Below are 27,176 nucleotides of genomic sequence, written 5' to 3' on the forward strand. Positions count from 1 at the left end.
GCAGGGATGTGGGGGGTGGGGGGAGGGCAAGGCCCCAGAGGGACAGCCTGAGCAAAAGCAGAGGTGTGCGAGGGCCTGCCAAGTTCATGGAGTTGGGGCAGCAGGGAGAGGGGAGAGAAGGGTGGAAGGGGTGCAAGCCACAGGGAAAGGAACGACTCCTTTCAGTTACCCCCCGAGTAACTCCCTCCCTCAGGTCAGCTCACTCTTCAAATCCTGTGAGAGGGGATGGGGCTTTTCCGGGACAACAGGCTGCCCAGAGCATGTTGGAGGGTGCTAGTCCAAGGATGGAAAGATGGACTCTTTATAGTGTTTATTAAATCAAGGATCAGTTAGGTGTAGGGTGGGGCTAAGTGGGGGAGGACAGAGCTCTCCTTGTCCTGTGGGTGGCTCCTTGGGACCCCTGATGCCCCCTCATGCCCAAACGCTTCCCCCCAACACCTCCTCCCTCAGCACACCCCCAGGACACAGTATTACAAAAGTGAACAAATGCAATGTTTTTCTTCTTTTACAAATGACACGTTTCCATCCCCTGCCGGCAGGGGTGGGGGGAAGGGTGGTTGAAGTAACAGTCCATTACAAAGGCAACAACTTTTATAGAACAAATACAAAGGAAAGAGCCCAGGGCTGGGAAGCTGAGAGCATAAACATTGATGGGGGTACCTGCCACCTGCCCAAAGATGGGTGAGAGAGGCTGTTGGGCTCAGGGCCAGTGGGGAACGAGTCCAGGAGGCCCCTTGGGGCTCCAGGACTGCATCAACTCCTTGCACTTAGAGGCAGTACCGCAGGGGTCAATGGACGAATTTCCAGTCTCAACGCTGGAGGATCCCACTGCAGAGTGGGAAACTGGTAGGGCTGGGACTGGCATGCCTGAAGCTTCCAGAGGCTCTGAGGTGAACTCACTTAACCTGTGCCATACAGCTGGTCTCGGGTCCGAGTCCCACCTCGGAGGCCCTTGCCTGTCCTGGGGACAACAGGGAAAGGGTACAAATGGCAGGATGGGGGAGCCCAGGAAGGGGACAGAGGGCATGATTTAGAGAAGACAGAAAAGTGCAAAAGGCCTCGCTGGGAGGCAGGATGCTGGGGCCGGTTACGTCTCCATGGCTCTAGTGCCTTAGATTAGCCATTTGCCCTCTCTGGACTTCAGTGTCCCCACCTGTCACATGAGGAGGTGCACTTGATTTTTTTCTCTAGTCCCTTCTATGACTAAGGTTCTACCCAGCGTTCTAGAGGAAAAGAAAAGGATGACGTGGGCCTCATGGGCCCAGGGCAAAGCGGGGGCTACCTCATAAAAGAAACTCACGCCCCTGAGTGACTGGACCGTGGGTCCAAGGGGATGCTCAGCCATGGGCCTGACCTCTTTTCTGCAGCAGTATCGCCCTTCCACCCTCCCCCTGTCACAGGTCAGGTTGGCCCAGGCCTGAAGGAAGGCACTTTGGGGACAAACGGGGAAGGACGGCAGGGGACTGCCGTCTGGGTTTGGCATCTAAGACCTTCTACTTATGGTCTGGGGAGCAACACAGACAGAGGGGCCAGACTTTGCTCCTGGGTGTCGGCCCCAGCCCCAAAGCTCTCCCTAGGTCCACAGCTCTCTTCCGCACTGCTACAGAGGCCTGCAGGGTGCCCCCTGGCATTGGCACATGAAAATATAAATTACCCAGGCCCTGAGGAAGCCCAGGGCAGCAGTGTGTCAGACGGCCCCGGGCCACACCGTTTGTCACAAAGCGTTGGGGCTCTCCGCAGCCCTTTCCCGGGGGTCTACGCAGTGCAGGGCCACCTTGGGGCTAGAGCCAGGCTGCCGAGGATAGGCGCCCTCCCGCACTAGCCGCCGGCACTGCACGCCCTGGCCCACGCTGATGCTCTGCAGTGCTGGCAGGTGGACGAGCAGCATCTCAGGCAGAGGCACCAGGCCCGTGCCTGACAGGTCCAGCTCCTGCAAGGAGCCCAGGCCCGAGAATACCTCAGCTCCTGCCCACTTGAGCTTGGGGTTGCCTGAAAGGTCCAGGACCTGCAAGCCTTGCAACTCACGGAAGCCATGGGGCGCCAGCTGGGGGAGCCCCTGCAGGCTGCCCAGTGACAGATGCGTGAGGCCTGCCAGCCCCCTGAAGGCACCCGGGCCAACGGCAGCCAGCGGGTTGCCATCCAGGCTCAGGTAGCGCAGGGGCAAGTCCCGGAGGTCGGGTACGGTGCGGAGCCGGTTCCAGGCCAGGTTCAGGCTCTGAATGGCGGGTGCGGGCAGGCTGGCCCCTGCAGGGTGGGGCACCAGGCGGTGGATGAGGTTGTGGGAGAGGTCCACGTGCAGCGCCCGGCCCGGGCTGTGGGTCGTGAAGGCAGACACCGAGACCTCTCGGAGCCGGTTGTGGCTGAGGTTCACGTCGCTCAGGGGCGAGCTGGTGAAGCTCTCCGCCGGCAGAGCTGCCAGGCCATTGTGGCTGATGTCGAGTGACTCCAGGTAGCGAAGGCGGGAGAAGGCGGTGGGCGAGATGCTGGCGAGCAGGTTGTGGCTGAGATCCAGGCCTGCCAGCGTGGTATAGCCCGGCCCCGCCAGCACCGACTCGTTCACGGTCTCCAGCCGGTTGGAGGACAGGTCCAAGTGGGCTGTGTCCAGAGGGATGGGCACGGGCACGATGTGGGGGCCCAGGCCGCTGCAGTCCACGCGTGTCAGGCTGAAGCTGTCGAAGAGGCCGAAGGTCTCCACCTCGCACTGGCATCCGGGGAAGCATGGCCGGGTCATCTGGGCCCCGCTCACGGCCAGCAGCAGCAGTGGGAGCAGCAGCAGGGGCCACGGCATGGTGGGGGCTGGAAGGAGAGCCACAGGTGAGGGACGGCAGCAGGCACCCCACACCAGGTGGTTCTGGCCTACCACGTAAGACACGAGCCAGCGTATCTAGGCCCAGCTGGAAGTTGCCACCACCAGTCCTGTCCTCCCAGGACGCTTTCCCCGAACACCCTTCCTCATAAAATTCCGGGTCCCCATTCCTCTCTGGCCTCAGTCTCTCCATCTGTGTGATAAAAGGCCAGGTGGGTGGATTGTAAACTGAAAGCAGCGGAAGGCTTTCTTAGAAAAAGATTAGCAGAGGAAAATGGGCATGTTCTGGCTGACGTGAGGGTGGGGACTTGGAATTTTCCAGGCCTCCTTACCAGCCCTGCCGTAGGATGGTGAGGAACCCTGCCGGAAACCCCCTGGACTAGATGGGTCTGGCCCCTCCGGCTCTGATGGGCGAGGGTCCATGGGCTGGTCTTGCCCTAGGCCCTGCTGAGGAGGGGTCAGGGTGCTCTATCCAGCTCTGAGCGTGCGCCATGAGCCGCCATCACGGTCTGGCCCCACTTAACCTTCACAATTACAGACACCGCAAGGCAGCTACTTCACCAAGACGGAACTGAGATGCAAAGGTTCAGAAAGCTATGCATGGCCACACGTAAGGGGGATGGAACTAGATGGAGTACAGGGGAGGCATGACTCACTGTCGTGCTTTGGCAGTGGCTGGAACCACGTCTGAGACCCATACTCCATCCGCTCAGACGGAGGTCTCGCGCTGTAAGGGGGGCCTGCATTGACTACCCACCTTACCCCTCTTGTGGGTAACAATAGCTGAGTCCACAGTCCTAAGCCCTCTGCCTGGCCTGTCCTCCAGAAGCAGCATACTTCATTCCAATTGGGGACCCTGTGTCTAGACTTCCAGGTGGGCTCTGGGGACACTTGTCCCAAGCCCCACCCCCCCCACCCCCACCCTGTCCCTCCCTACCCAAAGCTGATATAGCTGTTATGCCTCTTTGGCCCTTTCTTTAACCCAGGGCAGGCAGCTGGGCTGACTCCCTCATCTGGAAGAAGGACTAGAGGCTCAGAGAGGACCTGGGTTTTATCCCAAACTAGTAAAAAGCAGGGCAGGACTAGAACCCACGCCTGCTCAGCCCCAATTCCGCTATTTTCATCTGCTGCCTCAAGCAGGGCTGGTCAGGTGGCCAGTGGAGACAGGCCCACGAGGCGCTCTCCCCACTGCCACTTGCCATGACGCAAGCCACTACCCTCCCCTGGCCTCGGTTTCCCTCCCTGTACGATTCTAACAGCAGCTGCCAGCGACGCCAGACCTGCATGTGTTGTCACCTTCATTCCTCACACCCACGCACATCTGTGTGACCCAGAGCCTGAGCTCACACCCACCATAGCTCCATGGACAGAGGTGCTGGGGGAGGGGCTCACAGGGGGATGAGAGAGAAGGTTGAGTAATGAAGGCCTCTAACCGGACAGTCTGTGGTTCCCACCCCCCCTCCTGCCACACAGTGACCACTCCACCCGGGAGACAGAAGGCACCCTGCCTCACCCCAGCAGGTCTCTTCACCTGGCGTGGCCCTGCTCTGCCCCCCTGCCCAGTCTCCCCTTCCCCACCTGCCCCTACTGGCCTTCAGGGAGGGGGTAAAGGGGAGGGAGAAGCGGGATAGCATTACTAGCCCTACATGAAACTTTAAAGGGGCCGTCATTTGATCCACACTCTGGCTCTGCACAGGGACAGCGAGAAGTGGGGCTCTTCTCTCCACCCCCCTCTGTGGGCCTCTCCTCTCCCACCCCTTTCTTTTGTAGAGGCCAATTTGAGGATTAAACCCGGCCCAGGTGCATCCTGGACTTTGTCCCAACTGAGGCAGGACAGAGTGTTCCAGTGTCTGGAACCAAAAGGAAAACATTGAGTTGCTCCAGGCCCCCTTTGTTCTGTTGGGTGAGCTTCTCACCACAGGGGTTCATTACCACTCAGAGCCCCACCTTCCCTGCCAAGCCTATTTGTCCATACCCATCCTTCCTGGGGTTTAAACAAACATCACACACACACACAATGGCCCTGAGATTGCGCTTTGGTTCCCCAAGGTGATTATACAATGTGCCTATTAAATGCCAGATGGCCCCTCGTGAGCTCCTGCTTATGTAACCGGCAGCCCAGACACAGCCCAAACCTTCCCTCCAGAGCAGGGGCCTCTTACTGCCCTCCCCGGGCCTTAGCCTGTCCTCTGTACCACAGGCAATAATCCCTGCCCTGCCCTCCTCAGGTCAGGTGATTCAACTCCCACCAAAGTGCAATGCAAACTGTGAAGAGTTGTGCACGAATGCAAGGTGGTCATTCCTGGGCCGCTGGAGACACAACAGCAGACGTAAAGGGAGCAGGAGCACAGATCGAGACCCACCTGGATGACTGTGCTCGCCAGTGTTCCCAGGGCAGCCCAGACAAGGTCCGTGCTCAGCCCTGCACAGGGGCCACTGCTCTGGGCCTCACAATGGCAGTGGAAAGTGCTGACGGGGACAGTCGGAGCCTGTCCCCATTATGGGCTAGTGCCGGACTCACATTCTCTCCCACATCTGCGGTCACTCCAGGAGGTCAGCATCTTGTGTCCATTTTAGAGTAAACCGAGGACACGAAAGGGAAGGTGACAGAGCCTGGAACTGAATTCAGGCCTCGGTGACCTTATAACTGGTTTGGTTCAAGTGGAACACGCACTTCTGTATTAGCTGAGAAGAGAAGAGCTAAGTGGCGAGAGTTGTAAGGCCACCTCTGGCTGCCACTCAGTGGTTCTGGGGCTTTCATGAGGTCACAGGAGAGCCCAGAGGCCTCTCAGAGGTCTCCTAGGAGGTTGAAAGAAGGGAGAAACCCCTGAGATGCCTTACAACGTGGACCCAGAAGGGGGCAAAGGCAGAGGTGTGTGGGTTGGTGGTCTTTGAGGGTCAGTGCCCTTGTCCTGCTCTGAGGAGATGTCCCCTCTGGGAGGGATGCCTCATGTATGCATGTCTCAGAGATGCTAGGGTCTGCCACTATTGCTCTAAGCCCTTAGCAAAAGGCTCAGGGGCCAAAGGGAAGGCAGAACTTTCTCAGAAGGAGACCGAGGGAAGATAAGGAAAATTCCTGCCAGGGGCACAGCTCTCTAGAGTTTACAAAAGGCCTCTGCTCGTTTGATGCCATGAGGGCGGCAGAGCAGGGCATGAAATCTGGCACTTTAGTGATGAGGCGGCCGTGACCCAGTGTGCAGTGACTTGTCCACGGATTCCCCGTGAGGAGGTGGCGTTCAGGCTCTGGTCTGCTCATTCCAGGCCTAGGGCTTCCCAGCTCGCTCAGGATGGCTGCTGAGACTCAGGAAGTCCCCTGGGGATCTTACAAAGTCCATAAAAGTCATGCTCAGAAAAGCCTGCGGCTTCACGGAGGGGGCTGATGCCATAATGCTAGGTATCGTAAGGATAAATTGCATGTCTAGGAAAATTATAACTATGCATTAAAAACAACAACCACCACCCAGATCCTAATTTTGGAAAGTCTAGAAGAAAATCTATCCATACAACAGTAGTTTCTCTTTAGATGGTAGAACCGTTGAGTGATTTAAGCATGGCTTAATCTCCTTTTCTACCCCTATTTCCTCTCTTACAGTAAAAAAATGCATGCAACACACTGGCAAACATACTAACAAAGCCTCCTGAAAGAGTGCCCCGTGGCCATCTCTGCTTTCTCTGATCTTGTGTAGCTACTATCTCTGAGCCTCAGTCTCCTCATCTGTAAAATGGAGATATTAATAGCCACCTCCCGGGACTATCATGGGGACGAAATGAAACGATGGCAGGGCGGCACCTGGCAGCCTTCCTAGCACATGGGGAGAATGCAGTGTGGGCTCCCCCGCCTTCCTCCACAGACAGGGAGCAGGTGCGTGGGCACCAGCGGAGGGCGGGGGCTGCCCCATCTCTCTTCTTCCTTGCTTCGGCACACACGTATCAGACGTGTCCAAGCTCTTATCGGCACCCTCTGGAAGAGCGATTCTTTCCTGGGAGGCCCGAGTTTCTCAACAGCGCTGCTGGCTCTGGGAAGGGATGAGTAATGGGAGTTCCCCTTGACAAAAACCACCAGCCTCAGCGTCGTGGGCAGAGAAGGCCTTCACAGCCAGAAACCTTGGACACTAATTTGCAGGGTGAACCAGGCAAGTCATTTTACATCTTTGGACCAGTTCCTTAGACTATGAGTCTGGGATGGAAATGATGGTCCTTATCAGCCTCAGAGGGGACTGTGAAGGTGAAGTCGAACGTTCCTATAGAGAAATGGGGCCCCCGGGGGTGGAGGCCACATAATGGAAAGGTGGTGCCTTTTGATCTTACCTATAGCCCTATCCACTGCAGAGGTCACGAATCAATCACAGCACCGCTTCCCGGGGCCCTGCACAGGGCCTCCGAGCTATTCCTGACACGGTGCTCTAGGAGGGCTCTACCCACTGATCAGAGTTGGGGCTGAAGACAAAGACTGGCATTCTGGGATCAGTTCCCTGATTTGAAGGAGCTGCAACACTGGGAAGCAGTCTCCAACACTGGGAAGCAGTGCCAAACTGGGCAACTCTGGGAAGCGACTCCCTCTCCCTGAGCCCGTTTTCTCACCGAAAATGGAGACAGCAAGCCCTTCCTCGAGGGGTTGCTGTGAGGATCAGAGACCACAGGGCCAGGACTTGACAGATGAACAGTGGATGCCTCTCCTAGGTTACACGGTAGAAGGGGCCCCCAGAGAGGGCTGCCGACGCCCCTCCCCATCCCTCTCACCACTCTCTGGGGCTGAAGGGGAGGACAACTGTGCATGGTGACAAGACAGACCCTGGAGGACAGTCAGGGGCGCCTGCCTTAGTCCCTGCTCTGCCTGGCCTGTTCCCTCTGCGGATAGGTCCCGTCTCCCCTCTGGGCCTCAGCTTCTCTAGCTTCACAGTAAGAGGCTGAGTCTAGACAGTGCAGCTCTAGCATTTCAGGAGTCCAGAACTTATCAGGAGCGTTTACTAAATCTCTACGAAGTGCAGGGCGTGCTGGGCAAGGCCATGTGAGGTATATGTTGGGTGGGGGTTGGGGGTACCAGGGCCCCTGTCCTCATGAGGCTTACAGACCAGCCGTGGGGACGGGAGACCAGCTCAGAACAAGATCACTAACTCTTGTCTTGGACCCAGAAGACCAGGCCTCTAGTGCCAAGGTCTGCCACTCCCTGTGTGACCCTTATGGTTTTCATTATTTCTTTGAGCCTGGTTTTCTCATCTGTGTAACAGTATGAACTCTGTCTCCCTCTTGGGACTGATCTACCCTGCGGAGAAAGGGAGAGGCGGACAGGGGGCCACCATTGAAGCTGAGGGAGGAAAGGGATCTTTGGCCCAACATGTATCACTTCTTTTCCAAACCCCGACCTGCGGATCAAAGACACTGGTCAGCCAGCTTACAGAACACGAGGGGTTAGAAACTACCCACTCTGGGGGCACCTGGGTGGCTCAGTCGGTTGAGCGGTTGAGCCGGCTCAGGTCATGATCTCATGGCTTGTGAGTTTGAACCCCGCGTCGGGCTCTGTGCCGACGGCTCAGAGCCTGGAGCCTGCTCCTTGGTCTGGGTCTCTCTCTCTCTCTCTGCCCTTCCCCCGCTCATGCTGCCTCTCTCTGTCTCTCAAAAATAAATAAGCATTAACAAATTAAAAAAAAAAAGAAACTCCCCACTCTGGGTTCAGGGGACACAGCATAAGGTCCTCCGGGCAGGGGCCATGAGTTACTCCTTGGTGCGCCCACTGTGACACTAGGAAAGTCTGCTGATGGCCCTGTGAGGTCAAAAGACTAAGCAGTGTGGCTATTTACTAACAGACTCCAGGTAGGTCTCGCTGGTAGGAAAGCCTCCAGAACAGCTTTGCCCACATCACTCCCCTTCCCAAAAACCTCCCAACTTCTACTTGTACCCGCAGAAATCCAGTTCTCCCTGGCACAGGGCATCTGTCAGCTGTCCCCACCATCCTCCCTCCCCTAGCTGAGCCCCCATCTTGATCCGAACCCACGGTGGTGACCTCTGGACAACTCCCGGCCCTGTCACGCTTCCTCAAATTCAGAGAATTCAGGGCTGGGGAACTGGAGGGTCCCCCACGATAACGCATGGGTAACGGAGGCCCAGAGTGGGCAGTGACAACAAGGAAATGGCAGAGCAGGACCTGGGTCTCGATGCCTCACCACTGCCAGCTGCACCCGCACCCACACCCACCTGGCCTGCCCTGGCCCTGCCAGTGGAACAAAGCCTGTTCTGTCCGCTGGGGCCCCCGGGGCCACCTCTCCCTCCCTGGGCCTCTCACATCGTCCATCCGGATGCACACTGACTACGTTCTCTACCGTTCTTTACCTGCCCATCTCCTGACTGGAAGTGCGGCCAGCTTGGGACCCTGACTCTGCCATCTTCACCTGTTTATCCCTTCCCCCCAGACCTCCACCGGGGTCAGAGCCAGGCCTGGCAGGCACGGCAAATACTGTCGGGTGAGTGGACGGCCCAGCAATTTAGGATCAACTGCGGGATTCAGACCCAGGTGAAAGTCCAGCCCTGTACCTACTCGCCTGGTTGAGTCTCCGTGTCCCCAATAGGGAGAACAACACAGGGTTGGTAAAAGCATTAAGGGACAGCGTGTGAAACATTTGGCTCAATGTCTGCCTCATGCTAAGTGCCCAGTGCACGGTAGACGGTGATGGTGATGATTTACTGAGATTCCAGAAGGCAATGACCATGTTATTCTCCTTTTTCCCCCCCTACCCAAGTCCCCAGTGCAGCGCCAGGCACCTGGCAGGTCTGTGATCGGTTGTACGAATGTTCTTGGGTCCGTGCGCTGGTATCGGCTGGCCAGGCCCCAAACCCTCTTCCCCTCCTCCCCTGAGACCTGTGTAGAGCTAGGGGTTCTAGCTTGGGCCGTCCTGGCCCCACGTGCCTGCCCCCGGTGCTGCACCACAGCATTTCTGGCCCCAAGATTTGCCAGCTCCTCACCACACCTGCAAGAGGGAGCTCCTGGCACAGGGATGAGGTGGGGAGGAGGCTGAACCTTCGGTTGGACCAGGGCCCCAGCACCCACCTGAGGCAGACTTTTGCCTCCACCAGCTGCTCAATGTTGAGCTGCCTCCCACCGGGCTCCCTTTGCCATGAGCTCAGTTGAGATGATGCCAACGAAATCCCCAGGTGGAAATTCCATTAGCATCCTGCCCACCCCTCCCCCACCCCCGCCACTTTGTCAGCTCTGGAAACGCAAGGCAAAAAGAATTTCAGGGCCAAACTCCCAGAGCCTTGAGGGCTGGCTCTCCCGACATGATCACTAATGCCGCACATCTGTACAAACACGTCAGCTCACCACACACTTCTACGTCACCGTCTCACTTCGGCCTCATCACTGTCCTTGACCGCAGGTAGGGATTACTGTCCCTATTTTGCAGACAAAGAGATGACACTGTTCCGCTGGGCAGTCGAAGAACCAGGTCTCGAATCCAGATGTCTGAGCTCCAAACCCTTCCTTAGGCCACTGTGACTCTACTTCCAAATGGGCCCGTGTGGGTGACGGCTAGAGCCGATCGTGCTGGACTCTAATTACGTTTACCTGTCTGTCTTCCTGGGAGTAGGGATGGGATCAGGTTGATTTTTATGTCCTTGGAGCTAAGGAAGCACTGGAGCTGGCACAGAGCCGGTATTATATGAAGATATACCAGGCATGTAGAAGACTATTATTTCCCCGAACGGTACCTCTCAACCTTTCCAATGCCTCAACTATTAGCTGTTCAGGCACTCTGTAAGATCAGCAGGTTAGACAGCGCTGTGTCTATCCTGCAGTTGCGTAAAGAGACCCAGAGACGTTTGGTGATCTGTCCAGAGGCACGCAGCCCGTGAAGACAGGGGCTGGACTCAGGATCCAGGAACTCTGACACCCAGTGCCTGGCCTCCTCGGTGACATTATCCCTGGTGAAGGTAGGCCCTGGAGGCCCAGCAACCTTGCCTAAGGAGGATGATCTACAGAGAGATGGGCCAGGCTCCCCATACTATTTTCGCCAGGCAGCGTACCTTCTTCCTGAAGCTTGCCAAGTTCCCTTCGGTGTAACGCAGAATGTGGGGACACATGAGGAGGCAGTATGGGGCAGAGGAATGGGTTTTGCAGCCAGGTAGACCGGGCTCCAACCCCAGAGGGCCTCTCCTGCTAGGAGGCTTGCACGTGCCCTCACCTGAGTCTGAGCTTTCATCTGTAACATGCTTGAGAATTCTAGTATTGCTCCCAGCAGGTCACTGGGATGATTACACAAGGTAAAATGAAAACTCAGCCTCGGGCCTGGCACGCTTTGGCGCTCACTGTGTGTGGGTTCCTGCCCCCAGTGACACCTTGCAGGGGCCAGGAAAGAAAAAGGAGCTTCGACACCAGCTGATCTGAAAGCGAGGCAGTGGCAGGGTTTAGAGAAGAATCCAAAATGCATCCTCAAGCCTTGGATTCTCTTCCAGTGCACCATCCAGGGCCCTACCAGGGCCACTAGTGCTGACCAGGATCTATCTGGGAATTGGGAAGGGGGTTTGGAAAGGTTGCAGGAGCCAAAGCAGGCTGAAGCAGTTGTGGCGCACATGTGGCGGAATGAGGACAGAAGGAGAATCAGCGGCTATGCCTGGGTAGGTGGGTCACTATCTTCCCCTCTCTCATCCCCCCAAGCCAGGCAGTTACCTTGCCTTGCCCAGGTCGGGCTCAGCAGGCCTCATGACTTGGACTGCTACAACAGCCTTATTCCTGGCCCCCTGCCTCCAACTGTCAGCCCTGCTGGGCGTCGGAGTACAGTCCCAACAGAAGAATCGGCCCTCACCACCCCTCCCACTTAAAACCCCTCCCACAAAGAGAGCTTGCCACGCTAGAAGCCTATCTTGCTTCTAGGGCCCCACACCTTTGCACAGGTTGTCCTCTGTGATGAAGATGACAGAGATGTCCTTCTTTTCTTTGTCCACCACGCAAATGCACACATTCAAGTCAAAAGCCACCTTCTCTGTGAGGCCTAATCTGCCCCTCATCCAACAAAAGGTCGCGGTCCTCCTAAGCTCCTATGGCCCCTGGGCAGCTCCTGTCAAAGTATGACACACTTTGTGGTCTGTGGCCATCTTCGTATCTGTGTCCAGCTCGTCTCCCGTGTGGGGCCTGGCCAGGTGAAAGGGGATAGAGCAGATGAGAGAGAGCTTCCTCCTGCTTGGTGAGGGCAACAATTGGCTCAAGCTTCCAGGAGACTGAGGGCCCCGCCAAGTGGTGAAATCAGGTTTAGGACCACAGTCGACGCTGTCTCTGCCTTCTGTTGTCAGTGCAATCCAACAATGTAAGGCAGACTACAAACCTCGTGTCATTTTGTTAGCACACGTAATTCATTATGCCACTTGACACAACAGATCAGTGAGACGGGAATTACTACCATTCACATTTGAAGGATGAGGAGACTAAGAACCAGAGGTAAAGTTACCTGCCTGAGGCCACAGGGCTAGGAAGCAATGGAGTGGGGGTAAAATCTAGGTTCTTGACTAACTCTGCCTGCAGACTGGTCTCCCAGTCTCCAACACCACCCACAAACCAGAGGAAGTTTCCTTAGAATTACCAATCCCACTCTATTATGCCTGCTTAAACCCTCCGGCAGCTCTCTACCACCTACAGGTTCAAATTCCAGCTCCTAAGCCTGGCATTCAAGGCCCTCATCTTTGGCCCCTGCCTTCCCTTCCTGCTGAAGTCCAATTCCCACCCCCCAAACACACACCTTGCATCTGATAGTCCACAATGCTGACCACCTCTGTCTGTGTTATCAGAAAACACAGAGCCATGCAGTGGTGTTCCTTGGTGGGAGACACTTCCTGCTTCCTGGACATATTCCCCGGCTTCCCCTGGCTGCGGAGTTCCAGCCTTCCCTTCCAGGGCTCCAGGGGCTCCAGGCCCCCCTCACTTCATCCCTCCCTAACTTCAAAGACACCTCTCCTCCCCCTCATTCAACACAGCAAATTAGTGCCTGGGAACTTCTCAAGTCAGAATGGAGGTGTGTATTAAACATCAAAGTGTCCCCAGGTTCTGGGGTCTCAACCAGTCAGCAACAACAGCAAGGGAGGGGAGAAGTCAACACCTTCCTTTCCAGAAGGTAAACTGAAGCCCATTAGGGGAACGGATAGCGCCCACGGTAGCCTCCTTCCTATGTGAGTGGGTCGTGGCCCTCCTTCACATCTGCAGCATCTGGTAAAATTCTAGGTTAAAGACTGGTGCAGGGTAGGGGGTGAGGGGGGCAGGGGAGTGAAAGTGTAAGGGCTACTATCTTCGCCACTCAGGATCAAAGGCCCAGCAGAGTCCCACCCCTGAGCCCTCCCTGACTATCAGACCTAGGCTCCGCAAGTCTGGACTTCTCTGAAGGGTAGAGCAGGCAGGGAGGAAGGATGGGAGAAGAGTTCCTGAGTCACCTCCTCGCCCCGGCCAAGTGTGGGCGGCAGGCTCTCAGGCGGGTTCCCGCGGCGCAGGTAATCCCCGCCGCCAGCTCCTCGCCCCCACTCACAACAGGGTGACTGTGACTCCGAGAGGCTGAGCAACTCGCCCAGAGCCGGACTGTGGGCCCGTGGCCGTCCCATCAGAAACCAGTAGGTGCCCGGTTCCTGCTCTCTGCAGGCCAGCTGAGGGTACTGGAGCCGGCGCCGCGGACGCGCCCGGATCCCAGGAGCCCAGAAGCCGTCGCCTCCTCACCTACAGGATCGGAGGGCTGGTCCCCCCACCAGCCCCCGGGGGCGGGACGCCAGCGGAGAGCGGATCTCAAAGCGGAGCCGGGGGCTGGGGCCGGCCTCTCCGCCGAGCAGACACGTCTCTCTCGGTCACATACACTCGCACCGAGAAGATCAGGGCGGGCAAACCCAGCTGCCGGCTCCTTTCCTGTCTCCGGCCCCCCGCCGGGGCCCAGGACTGGCCGCTTCCCTCTCTCGTCCGAGCTGGTTCGGCTGGGGCGTCCGGCACGCTCCTCCCAGCCCCGGGCCAGTCCGCTAGCGCGACTGACCAACCCCCCCCCCCCCATCCTATCCCCTCGCGGCACTAAGGACCCCAGGAGGTGAAGGAGGGGAGGGCTGCCAGCGCCCCTGCCCGGGCTGCAGGGGGAGGAGGACCAGGGCTGTTGCCCGAGGAACCAGGAGAAAAGTTTGAAGTCAAGTCTGGGGCCCCGGTGGACAGCAGGGGAGCGAGGAGCTGGGGCGGTGTCTGGATCTAGGCGCGCATACACTCCACGGACACCCAACCCAGACACGTCGACAGGCACAGACCACGTACGCGGACACACAACGATGCGCCCACCCACACCCAAACGCTAGCCCACAGAACGTGGACACAGGCACCAAACAGCTACGCAAAGCCACAAATACACAAAGGCGCAGGCAGATGCACGTCCCCGGATCCAAATCCACAAAGACCCACAAACGCGTGATGCACGTGTCCACACAAAGACCCCAGAGGCGCCGGCCCCCGGTCAGAGCCTTTGTCTCCTGGAAGCCCTCTCCCCTTAGTTCGGGCTCCCTACCCCGGCCGAGGCCGGGGCGTCCGGCAGCGGCTGCCGACGCCCTGGGTCCACGAAAAGTTGAGGGGCCCTGGGCCCGCCCCCAGAGTCCAGCGCCGCCCGCCTGCCCGCCGGATGGGGCGGCGAGGTTGGGGTCGTGGGCTCTAGACCTTCTCCCGCAGCGCAGACTCCCGCTCCACCCGGGACCCGCACCCACCTGGAAGCCTGCGCCTCAGCCGCCTCGGCGCGCTCACCCAGGCGGCCCGGCCGCGGGCCCTTCGGCCGGCGCTTTTCTCCGCGCGGCGCGGCCCGCCCCCCCGGCCCCCGCCCGCCTCTGGGAGCCCACCCCCCCCCACCCCCCCGCCCCGCGGCCCCGCCTGCCAGGCGCCCAGTGGCGGCTCGGGCCCGCAGCTTGGCGACCTAGGGAGTGTCGCCAAAGTGCCGGCTTTCCCGGCGCGCGCCCGCCCCGCCCCCCGCCCGCCTGCCGAGCCCGAGCCGAGCCCGGGTTCCACCCTAGGGAGCGTCTCAAAAGTGCGCACGCAGCTCCCGCCCACTCCAGTCGGCCTGGCTCCCAGCTTCCTGCAACCGGGATCCCTGCCCCCTCCCCCGGAGCGCCTGAGCAACCTCAGCAGATGGCCGCACGGTCGGGAACATCTGGAGGTCGCCAGAGAGAGAGAGAGAGAGAGAGTGTGTGTGTGTGTGTGTGTGTGTAAGACAGAGGGTGGGGGGATGTTGGTAAGAAAGAGATTGGGTGGGTGAGGGTCCCCTTTTCTCGAGTTCAACCCCGTTGTTTTTTTTTTAATGAGTGAAAAAGAGGTGAGAAGTACATCAGGAATCTGAAACTGAAAGACTGGCTGAAAGACGAACCCACAGAGAGGAGAGAGACAGGCTCAGGCAGAAAACCTGGGGAGAGAGAAGGAAAGCAGCAGACTAATTTTTTCTGAAGGGGACCGTGGACTGCTGGTTGGATTTCTAAGAAGGGAAACTGTGTGTGTGAGTAGGCACCGGTTTATTCCTCCCTCTGCAGTCCATCCTCTCTTCACCCCTTTTTATGGTTGTAAGGGCAGGAAGACATAAAACAACCCAAAACTTTTAAAAGTGGGGGTCGGGGGAGAAATCCCTATGTGGGGTTGGCGCACAGGGTGAGTTTGAGTCTCCCAGTCTACAGGCTTAGACAGGGATGAGGGAGGTTGTTAGGCACCCCCCAGGTATCTGGGCCAGGGGTTGAGGGAGGTTTTGGTCTTGACCCTGGACCTCCCAGGAACTTTCTGTTGTTGGAGAGGGCCCCTGGGTGCAGAGACTGGGCAATGTTCCCCCTGCAGTGGCCCAGACTCGCACTCCCAGTCTTTTTGATCCTTATTTATTACTTTTTTTTTTTAATTACAAAAAGTTGCTTGGGCTTGTGTGTATATGTGTGCCTGTCTGCCTGGGGAAGGAGGGAGGCACGTAGAGAGATGGGGAAGGAGGAGAGGAGGCCTCAGGGCAGCAAAATTGAATTTGCTGCACGGAGAACAAAGTACTCTTGCAAGTCCTCCCAGCACCCAGTCACTGTGTGGTCCTGAAGGCGCCACTCACCTGGGCTGAGACCCCCCAGTCCCTGCTGGTTAGGGAGGTGAAGGGAGAAGGCTGGGAGCCCCATCTTATCAGTGCAGCACAGGAAGAGCTCACCCCTCTCCTCTGCCCATTGTCCTCCCAGAGTTAGAAACCCAGCTGCCAGAAGTGGAGGCCAGAGGGACCAACCAGCCCTTCGCATCAGTCTTTGAAATTGTACCATAGGCTCCTTTGCATCCAGTCACCTCCTCACAGTGGAGCTTATAATTAATGGGCAACTAAGATTCAACTCTGCATCCCCTAATCATTCTCTGTGCATCCCGGAGCCCTCAGGAGGAGTCAGACCCTTCCCACAGCCCCCTCCCTGCCTGGGGGAGGAGACCCCCAAAAAGCATTTGGTGAGGGCCCTGAGGGTGGACTGGGTTTAGGCTCCAACCCAAGCTAGCCAGCAAGTAGCCTAATCTTAGGCAAGTTACCTAACTCTCTGAGGTTCTGTAAAAGAGGCTGTTGTGAGAAGTAAACAAGGTAACTTAGTAAAACTTCAGTCGGCTTCACAGGAAGCGTCATCCTGTATTGTTAATTGCCATTATTGTTATACCTAGAGGTCTCCCATCAGGGATGGTGTAGAGTCTGGAAAGCCCAGCAGGCTTGGGAGGAGAGGGGACAGGGGCATGGTCACCTGACTTTCTGGCCCCCCTCCCCATGGGGGAGGGGGCTTTCTTTTGGTGAATCCCCCTTTGCCCTGGCCTGGAGACTCACATTCCTTGATGTGGAGTTACGGAGTGAGGCTCCTGCTGAGCATTTGAGCAATGGAGATTAATAATCAACTCCCAGGGAATGCAGGGGGTGGGGGAAGGGGGATGCTACCTCCCATTGCCCTTTGTATGCAGGGTCTACCCGCTGGGCTGGAGCCTCCAGGCTCCCCTAAAGGGCTTTTCACTTAACAGACACGTGATGAACAGCTCTTCACATCTTGGTTGGTGGCTGGAGGCAGCTTCCCCACGTTCATCATTCCCCTGATCTTTCTTAACTGGGGCTTTGGAGAGGGAATGTCCAGCAGCCTTGTCTGCTGTCTATACTGCAGCAGAAATAGCATTCCTAAACTGCAAATCCACAAAACTGATCATGACATTTTGTCTGCTTAGAACCTTTCCAAGGCAAAAGCCAAACTCCTTGGCTCGGCATTCAAGGCCCATGAGATATGCCCCCACCTTACCGCCACCTCTTCAGTCTCCTTTGTGACCACTCCCTCTTACACATTTAAAGCTCTAGTCCTCTAGTTACATGGAACTGGGGGAGGGAAGCCCCTGTACATTTTTCAAGTCTCTGTTCAGATTCCCCTCCCCCAGAAGCCCTCTGCCAGGTAAAGTAGGTCCTTCATTATATTCTGTTGCCACTCCCTTTATACATATGCACTCTCACTTCCGTTCTCTTCACCCTTCTGGGGTCATCCTGACCGTGATCACATACCAGGGACTGTGACTAGATACTTTAAAGGTCATTGTAGGGGCGCCTGGGTGGCTCAGTCGGTTGAGCGTCCGACTTTGGCTCAGGTCATGATCTCGCGGTCCGTGATTTCGAGCCCCGCGTCGGGCTCTGTGCTGACCGCTCAGAGCCTGGAGCCTGTTTCAGATTCTGTGTCTCCCTCTCTCTCTGACCCTCCCCCGTTCATGCTCTGTCTCTCTCTGTCTCAAAAATAAATTAAAAAACGTTAAAAAAAAAATAAAGGTCATTGTATCATTCAATCCCTGTAACAACCACCCAGATTGATTCTCTCTCTCATCATGGATATCAAGGCCTGACCAGAAAAAACCTCCAAATTCAATGTATTTCCATGAAACTCCCAGATCTCTAACTATTTTTCTTGCTGCATTTTCTTCTTTTCAGCTGTCGAAGCTGGCAGATGTAAAGTTAATAGAGCATCAGGACTATGTGAGGAAATAATAGAAAAGAGGAGCTGGAAGAAAAAGGATGCCTTTCCTAGCCCCCCCCTCTGATTTCGTAGAGTTGAGTTGGCTTGTGGTATGCTCTGTTTTTTAAAAGCTTGTGTGGTGGGGCGCCTGGGGGGGGGCTCAGTCGGTTGGGCGTCCGACATCGTCTCAGGTCATGATCTCACAGTTTGTGGGCTCGAGCCCTGCGTCGGGCTCTGTGTTGACAGCTCGGAGCCTGGAGCCTGCTTCGGATTCTGTGTCTCCCTGTCTCTCTGATCCTCCCCCACTCATGCTGTCTCTCTCTGTCTCTCAAAAAAAAAAAAAAATTAAAAAAAATAAAAGCTCGTGTGGTGATTCTGATGTCCGTTCGGGGACTGGGGGTCATGGCAGAACTTCCTTAGAGTTTGCAGAGTCCTTCCACACACATTCTCATGTCTACACCTCTAAGCAAATTCCTTAGGTAGTCTCTCATCTCCATTTTACGGGTGTGGAAACTGAGACCCAGAAGTGACACGTCCAGGGGCACACAGAGTTTAAAACTGGCTCTGAAATGACTCCAGCCCTTCCTTTGCAGACTTCTGTGCACGGGCTTTGCTGGTGCCTCAGCAGTCACTGTGCGATGAGCACCCTTCTCCTCCTGCTAAATCAAATGCTTCCCTAAATATTTCTCTCCCACTCTCCCACCTCCATGCTTTTTCCCCTGCCTGGAATGACTTTCTCGGCTCAGTCTGCCAGCTGCAGTCCTCGTGGTCTTCCAAGCCCTGCTGCCTCCTCCACAAAGACATTTTCATTCCCCACAGTTTCTCTTCCTTTGAGCCTGGAAGCACTTGGTTTGTGCTTATTTGCGGTGGGGGGGGGCCCTCTCCATCCTGCCCCCTGCTGCGACTTGATGCCCCGACCTCCCCCGGCTGTTGGGGATCCCTGCAGGTTCTGGCAGTGGCTCACTGCCTCCGTGTGTTTGTTCCTGCTGTCCCCCCCTACGGAAGTGGCCCTTAGCCCACCCCATCTCTTACTCAGAATTCAGCTGAAGTATCACCTCCAGGGAACCTCTCCTGACTTTCCCAATCCTTCACTTTATCCCTGGGGGGTTCTTCCTCTGTCCTTCCATGACAGTGAAGATACCTCTGTCATGAACAAGGTGGTTCATTCATTCACTTACTCACTACAGCAAGGTGCAAACTTGGGGGCCAAACTGCTGAGGTGTGAATCTCAGCTCCACAGTAGGCAAGTTCTTAAACTTTTCTCTGTGCCTTACATTTCTTCTTCTTTTCTAAGATTTTATTTTTAAGTAATCTCTACGCCCAAGATGGGGCTCAAATCTACAACCCCAAGACCAAGAGTAGCATGCTCCAGGGGCACCTGGGTGGCTCCGTCGGTTAAGCTTCTGACTTGGGCTCAGGTCACGATCTCAAGGTTCATGAGTTCGAGCTCCGCATCGGGCTCTGTGCTGACAGCTCGGAGCCTGGAGCCTGCTTCAGATTCTGTGTCTCTCTCTCTCTCTCTCTCTGTCCCTCCACCACTCACGCCCTGTCTCTATCTCTCTCAAGAATAAATAAACATAAAAAAAAAAAAAAAAGAGTAGCATGCTTCAGGGGCATCTGAGTGCTCAGTCAGTTAAGCAGTGGACTCTTGATTTCAGCTCAGGTCAGGTCATGATCTTGTGGTTCATGGGATCGAGCCCAACATCAGGATCCATGCTGACAGTGTGCGGGGTCTGCTTCTGCTTCTCTCTCTCTCCCTCTCTCTCTCTGCCTCTCCCGCTCTCACGCTTGCTCTCTCTCAAATAAACTTAAAAAAAAAAAAAAAAAGTAGCATGCTTCACTGAATAGGCCAGCCAGGAGCCCCTGCCTTACATTTCTGATCTGTAAAGTGAGAAAAATAGTCCCTACCTCAAAGGTTATTGTAAGAATTAAAATGAATCCATGCAGAATGTGTAGAACAGTGTCTGGACTATAGCGAGCACTTGCTGAATGTTGGCTACTACTATTATGATTTATTTATTCATTCTACAGCATAGGACAAGCGTTTGTAAAAATCGACAGGGAAACTGAAGCAGGAGCCTGATTGGATGGCCCCGGAGAACACAGTGTGGGGTGTGGAAAGTTCGGTAGGCACGATGATTTGTTTTCCAGATGCAGAGAAAAAAATGGAAGGAAGGTGGCTTTGGCCTAGGGAGTGGGGAGGGAGACAAAGTCGAGAGGGAGGCTCCCTCTGTTGGCCCCCTGGATCTCTGGTTGGCCCTCTCAGCAGGAGACCCTGGCTTGCAAAGAGGCCCAAGATTGTATCCTACCACTACCCTCAGCAGGCAAAAGCCCCTGTCTGGAGGTCAAGATGTGGGATTCCAGTCCTGGCTTTGTCACCAACTGACCTGGGCAAGAGCAGCTTATTAATAACAATATATTTGCAGGGCCATTACCAGCTGGCAAAGTCAGTCCGGCCAATGTCTCCTTGGCCCCTCACTACAGCGCCCTCTATAGGGAAGATGTCTCATTTACACCATCGTGCAGAAGACTTCCTGACTAGGTCCAGTCCTTGAGGGCCAGTGAACTCGGGGGACCTTTGTTATCAGGCTTGGGTTACATGATTACATTATTGCGTGCAAAGGGCCGTGTGCTCAATTTATTACCTTCTGTCCCAGGACAAACAGACTACAGAATGCTACCCCCACACAAGTTGACTGCCAGAGAACATTGGAATCATTCCTATCCATAAGCAAACCTGTTCTATCAAGAGGTTTTCAGACTTAAAAAAATTTTTTTTCTAATGTTTATTTGTTTTTGAGACAGAGACAGATCATGAGCGGGGGAGGCGCAGAAAGAGAGGGAGACACAGAATGCAAAGCAGGTTCCAGGCTCTGAGCTGTCAGCACAGAGCCCAACGTGGGGCTCCAACTTGTCAACTGCAAGATCATGACCTGAGCCGAAGTTGGGTGCTCAACCAACTGAGCCACTCCGGCACCCCTCAGACTTTTTTTTTAAATGACAGCCTATAGTAAGAAAGGCATAGTATCACGCAACCAGGGACACGGGTACAGAAACAAAAGTTTGACAGAACAATACTTACCCTTGCCACAGGTAGTATGCTCTGATGTTCTCTATTCTATTCTATTCTATTCTATTCTATTCTATTCTATTCGCTATAACAAAGGTGGACATAACCCAGAAAATGATTTCTCATCCCACCAAGTTAAAATGGGAAGTTTGAGAACCTCTGTTTTAGTATCTCTGGTGTTTAAGTCAAACCAGCCAAGAAAACCAGAGAATGCCTCCCACAGCCATCTCTCTGACTGATGCATTCACTTAGAAATATTTGCTGAGCATTTACGGAAGATCCCAGCTTGCATCAGTTACGCTTCTTTTTTTTTTTTTTTAATTTTTTTTTTTAACGTTTTATTTATTTTTGAGACAGGGAGAGACAGAGCATGAACAGGGGAGGGTCAGAGAGAGGGAGACACAGAACCTGAAACATGCTCCAGGCTCTGAGCTGTGAGCACAGAGCCCGACGCGGGGCTCGAACTCACAGACCGCAAGATCATGACCTGAGCCGAAGTCGGCCGCTCAACCGACTGAGCCACCCAGGCGCCCCAGCATCAGTTACGCTTCTTAAATGACAGTCTAGATTCATTGTTTCGACTTTCTCACTCCCATTCATCCCTTTAGAAAACCACAAACTGGTCCTTGCCACTGCTAAGCTGCTGACAGTGGCTCACCAACTCTCACCATGTGACATTTGTCATAGCGGACTGTCTTTCTCCTTGGCTTCCCCCCTCACGTTGTCTCCTACCACAAGCTGCTCCTTCTTGCTCTCCTTTGCTGGCTCCCCCTTGGTTCCCAGCCCTATGGTTCCCCAGGCTCTGCCCTGCATCCCCTATGCCTCTCACTCTGCAGGGTTTCCTGGGTGGCTCACCCCTTCCCTGCCCCATGCCTTCAGTTGCTACTGCCCGATGCTGAAGAATGTTCTGTCTCTGGTGGCGCTGCTCATGTCAGCCTCTGTCAGACCTCTCTGGCCAATCTGCCTGCTCACCCTCTTCACTAGGGAGTCCTATAGGCCTTACACTTCGTTTACTTCATTCAGAGCTTTGCTCCCACCCAAACCTGCCCCTCCTGAATCCTCATCTTACGGAAAGGTGCCCACCCAGCTGTATAAGCCTGGAGCCTGGTACCCATCCCGGACTCCCTCCTCTTCCTTGTCCCCGGGGGTCGGGGCATCCCTAAGCTTCTCAATTCTGTCTGTCCCTTTCTCTCTGTTCACATCACCTGAGCCTAGCCAATGTTCCAGTGAGAGAGGTGACAGCATTTCTTGCCTAGACCATGGAAATCACCTCCTTGAGGTCTCGCTGCCTGCATATCATCACCTTCAGACCAAGCTCTTTGGAACAGTCAGAGGGTTTCTTTTCAAATGCAATACTGATCTTGCCTCTACTTGGTTTGAAATCTACCCTGATGCCTTTAGGAGGAAGCTCACCATGTTTACCATGACATAAAGAAGCCTGTGTTATCTGGCCCCAGCCTCTCTCTCTCCTGCCTCACCTTTCACCTGTACCTCTGAGTTCTGGATATGTGCAACCGTCTTCAGTTCCTTGGATGAGGTCCCCCACCCCCACCCCCCGCCAGCCTTTGCCCCTGTTGTTCTGTCTCACTGGAACACTGGCTAAAGCCCACTGCTTCCTCCAGTTACAGCTTAGCTGACTGTTGTTCAGGAGGTTGTCTCTGGCCCACTACGTGTGGGTCCTGAGTTCGGCCCGGTGCTTTTGCAGCATCCTCGGCCTCTTCGGTCATGGCCTTTACCACACTTCGTCATAATTGGATCACACCTGTCCTCTCTGCCCCTAGACTATAAGCTTTGTGGGTCTAGAAATCCCACTGTGTTTGTTGCTGTGTCCTAGCCCTGAGCTCAGGGCCTAGCGCATAGTGGGCACTCAATGAGTATTTGTAAAAGAATGGGCTTTTCTTTCTTTCTTTCTTTCTTTCTTTTTTTTTTCAGTGTATTTATTTATTTATTTATTTTGAGAGAGAGAGAGAGAGAGAGAGAGAATGAGAACACAAGCAAGGGAGGGGCAGAGAGAGAGAGGGAGAGAGAATCCCAAGCAGGCTCTGTGCTGTCAGCATGGAGCCTGACGTGGGGCTCGAACCCGTGAACTGTGAGATCACGATCTGAGCCAAAACCAAGAGTCAGCCAAGATGCTTAACCGACTGAGCTACCCAGGCACCCCGAAAGAATGGGCGTTTAGACTTAATGAGTGTTGGAAGCAAAACAGAAACACCACGATTGTTCAGAAGGAACAGTAACCAGATGTTTGGAACACAGGCTGCTAACGATCAGAGTCACAGGACGTTGGAATCATAGAGATGTAATGATTGGATTCACAGAAGGTAGATGCATGGGACCAGAGAATATTTCAGTCCTACCATGTGCCAGCTGTAATCTCAAGCAAGTTGATGAAGCCCTCGCTCTGACTTTCCATTTAATTTTTTATAAAGTGCTGATAAGAGGCCCTGCCTGCACAGTCTAGGGGTGCGAGCAGTGGGACCATGGAGTCCAACTGTGTGCATACACATCGTCTTGCTCCTGCTGATATGTGGGTGAAGGTAGTGTTGTCTGACCTCAGTGAGTGTCTTTGTAACCAAACAACTATCCTGGGGTTCCGATGGGGAGACCTTGATCGGGTTATTTTACCCAACCTGACAGCTTTGGGCCTATTTTCCCGGGGTCCCAGAGGACAGAGCCTCTCTGTCCTAGACTGGCATACGTCAGTGCTCAGGATTAGGGCCTGGGGGAGAGGACAAGCACCCTTCAGGAGGAATTCTCTACAGTCAGGACAGGCTGAACTTCCTTAGAAGCCCGGATTTTACAGATGGGGAAACCAAGGCTCAGAGAAGGTATGGGCTTGTCCAGGGTCACACAGCATGTTGGGGCAGAACCACAACTAGAATCCACTCCTTTGGGCTCTGATTCTTCAGGCTTCTTCTTAAATTCTCAACCTCCCTAGGTCTAGACCATCTGAAGGCATTTGCTTTGGTCTAGAACAATAGGAACAATGCTTGTGGTTTCTGAAGGCAGCAATGTTCCAGGCCTTCAGATGGTGCCAGATGATTATATTCTGGGTTTACCAGATAAGCGGAAAGTTCTAGGTAATTCTTCCATACATGAACCAGAGCAAGGTCACGTGCACAAAGTGGTTCTCATATCCCTGTGTGAGATGAAGAGAAGGAAAGAGGCATTTAGGTCAGAGCCTGAGCTGAGTGCCATATCCATGATTTCATATTATCTCTGTAATTTAGATGAAGAAACTGAGGCTCAGACAGTCAGAACAACTTGCCCCGAATCAGTCAGCTCACAAGTGGAAGAGCCTGGGTTTGAACCCGGGTCTCTGCTTCTGAGGCTCATGCTGTTTCCACTGCATGATATAGCCTGCCTTAGGCACTCACTGCCTCATGCCCTGGGAAATGGACAGAGCAGGGAGGCTGCTGGGAAAACGGACAGATCAAAAACTACGGTGGGAACAGCAAGAAAAAGTGAGGAAGGGCTCAGCTGTTAGGCCGCATGGACCTGGGGTTGAGTTTTGGCCCTGCTTCTCCTTTTAAGCCCCTTAAAGACTCCTTTTCTGTAAAACGAAGAAAATGACTACCTTGCAAGATGGTGGCAGGGATTCAATGGAATCCCTTATATAAAGTGGTTCACACAATTCTGACACATAGTAATTGCTCAGTAAGTGTTTATTACTATTAATAATAATCTTTCACAATAAAAATTTAATTTTTTTAATTGAAAAAAAATTTTTTTTTAATTTTCAATGGGCTCCACAACGAGTGTGGGGCCCAATGTGGGGCTTGAACTCACGACCCTGAAATCAAGACCCGAGCTGAGATAGAGTTGGACCCTCAACTGACTGAGCCAACCAGGTGCCTCACAGTATATGTTTTAGAAGTAGGTGTTCAGTAAAGCCTTCTTGAATAATAAGGGTGACTCAGTTCAGACACCTGCCCTCAGAGCTGAGACCAGAGAGTAATGCAGTTGCGGGCAAGAAAAGGGGCTAATATTTACCGAGTTCTCTCCGTGCACCAGGCACTGTGCTAAATGTCATAGATGCTGGTATCCCCTCTGTGAAAGCTCGCGACAAAGTGGATGCAATTATTAGTCTGATTTTATAGTTGGGGAAACTGAGGCTCAGAGAGGGGAAGTTGTTCTATGGCTTGGGAATGGCTAAATGGAGGTTGAAATCTTGGGCTGTAGGACCTGAGAAGCGGGGAGCACCTGACCATGCGCCTCTATGCTCACCCCTGCCAACAGCTTCTCACCTGGTTCAGCTTCAGCTCACCTGCTGAACGGTCCCTCGTTCGTGCCCTGATCCATGTTCAGCTAGACCCTCTGAGTGAGCTCCGATCCCAGGGCACACGACCATCGGGGCTTTGCCCCATTGCCTCTGCTACTCCGAACCTCTCCTTGTTCTGGAGGGATCATGAGGTGAGGTTCCACCTGCCCGTCCCGCTCAGATCCCACCACGCGTCTGCCAGTCCCATATATAGTTGCCAGTCACCTGCACTGGGTGACAAGCCCCCAGGCGCTTCAGTGCTTTCCCTCGTCTCCACTTTACTCTGGATGTTTCTGCTAGTCACAGTAACCGCTCCCCCATCACCAAAGAGTGACATCCAGAGCGTCTCTAATTAAAGGCCTAAGGAGGTGGAAGGTCAAGGTCTGTCCTCACAACCAGGGCCTGAGTAGGATGGTCTGAGTTTAAGGATGCAGAAAGTAGAAAATAAGGGGTGAAGGAGAGGGGGCCAGGGGGAGGAGGGAGAGGAGAGGGTGAAAGACCAGGGCAGGACCAGTGTGCATGCACGCATGGGTGCAGGCTCAAGGCCAGTGCATGATGGAACTCAGGTGCCCCGCCAGGTAGGTGAGGAAAGTTCATCAGCCGTGGGCTTTGTGCTACCAGAACAGATACCCCGGGAATGTTGATACAAAGGAGGATTGCTTCAGCGCAGGGTGAGCTCGGTGAGTCAGCGTCAGTGACCTGCCTATGGCTGGGGCAGTGGTCTCCCTCACGCCCCAGCCAGATCGAAGTCCTACTATTTGGAGCTGCGGGGCAGGCCTTGACCCACGAAGGAAAAAAGGATACTTGTTTGTCAGCCTGCTTTCATTTCAGTTTTCTGGTGGTAGTCATAGGAATCAAACGTGTGTGTTTTTCAGGGTTCACGCTGTGGCCACCTTTGATGTTCACAATGACCCTGGGCGGGGCGGCGGGAAGGGGGGGGGCGCTGGCGCTCATGCCCTCATTTCACAGACTGAGGCTCAGAGACCAGAAGTGGTTGTCCAGGTTCACACAGTGAGAAAGTGGCAGAACTGGGACTTGAGGTTAGTTTTTGTGCTCTGGGCCCCTGTGAGAGTGGCTTCGGTTAACAACTTAGCCGAAGTTCATAACGGGCAAGATACGGTTCTTGTTTTAACTCATCGAATCCTTGCATCTCCATGTGGAAGGCTCTGTTGCTGTCATCTCTATTTTATAGAAAGGGAAACAGGCATAGGGAAGTTAAAAAACTTGCTTGATTCATGGAATTAGGACGTGGAATAGACTGGAATCTAACCCTTCTGGTTTCAGAGTCTGTGCTTTTTTTTTTTTTTTAATGTTTATTTACTTTTGCCAGAGAGAGACAGAGTGGGAGTGGGGGAGGGCAGAGAAAGGGAGACACAGAATCCAAAGTAGGCTCTAGGCTCTGAGCTGTCAGCACAGAGCCTGATGGAGGGCTCAAACTCATGGACCATGAGATTATGACTGACCGAAGTTAGATGCTTAACAGACATAGCCACCTAGGCGCCCCTGTGGTTTTTTTTCTTTTTTAAATATTTATTTACTTTTGAGAGAGAGAAGGAAAGAGAGAGCAGGGGAGGGGCAGAGGGAGAAGGAGACACAGAATCTGAAGCAGGCTCCAGGCTCTGAGCTGTCAGTACAGAGCCAGATGTGGGGCTCCAACGTAAAAACTGCAAGATCATGACCTGAGCCGAAGTCGGAAGCTTAATTGACTGAGCCACCCAGATGCCCCCAGAGTCTGTACTCTTAACCTCTTCACTCACATGGGAGTTCAGGGTGGAGGGAGTTCCAATTATGCCACGAGGCCCCTTCCCCCCAGTTCATGGAAAGGGGCCCAACCAGACCCTGCAATGGACACCAAGGTCAGCTAGCCTGGCCCTGGACAGGCCAGTAGATGAGGCATCTTCAAGAGGGATGGCCCCCAGGCTCTTTCAGCCCAGCCCAGGCAGAGCAGGACAGGGAAGGGCAGGTTAGGCCCTCTAGGGACTTTGGTGCACTGCTCTGGGATTCTTATCTCCAGGGGCAACCAGCAGACCAAGCAGCCTTGAACTCACAGGAAGTCCTCCTGGGGTGAGGCAACGGATGGTCGTGGGGGGGCTGGTTCT

The 27,176-nt window shown here is 54.6% G+C and overlaps 2 protein-coding genes across 2 annotated transcripts in view; one reads left to right on the forward strand and one right to left on the reverse strand.

Moving 5' to 3' along the window:
* Nucleotides 1–295: 295 nt before the first annotated feature.
* On the reverse strand, nt 296–14,577 carry TSKU (tsukushi, small leucine rich proteoglycan). Its single transcript, XM_042958137.1, has 2 exons — nt 14,501–14,577; nt 296–2,796 (listed from the first exon to the last, which is right to left on the reverse strand). Exon 2 carries the CDS (start codon nt 2,786–2,788, stop codon nt 1,715–1,717), a length of 1,074 nt encoding a protein of 357 aa, XP_042814071.1. The 5' UTR covers nt 2,789–2,796; nt 14,501–14,577; the 3' UTR covers nt 296–1,714.
* Nucleotides 6,582–27,176, forward strand: part of LOC102971963 (guanylate cyclase D-like) — a 108,117-nt gene continuing 87,522 nt past the window's right edge. The window contains exons 1-3 of the mRNA XM_042959606.1: nt 6,582–6,668; nt 7,699–7,814; nt 9,214–9,264. Coding sequence (XP_042815540.1) covers nt 6,582–6,668; nt 7,699–7,814; nt 9,214–9,264 — 254 coding nt within the window. The remainder of the gene's footprint in view (nt 6,669–7,698; nt 7,815–9,213; nt 9,265–27,176) is intronic.

Source organism: Panthera tigris, chromosome D1 (assembly GCF_018350195.1).
Source record: "Panthera tigris isolate Pti1 chromosome D1, P.tigris_Pti1_mat1.1, whole genome shotgun sequence".
In the NCBI taxonomy this organism is placed as follows: domain Eukaryota; kingdom Metazoa; phylum Chordata; class Mammalia; order Carnivora; family Felidae; genus Panthera; species Panthera tigris.

Excerpts from the sequence above, each read along its gene's own strand:
- TSKU (XM_042958137.1), bottom strand. The coding sequence starts at position 2,788 with ATGCCGTGGCCCCTGCTGCTGCTCCCACTGCTGCTGCTGGCCGTGAGC.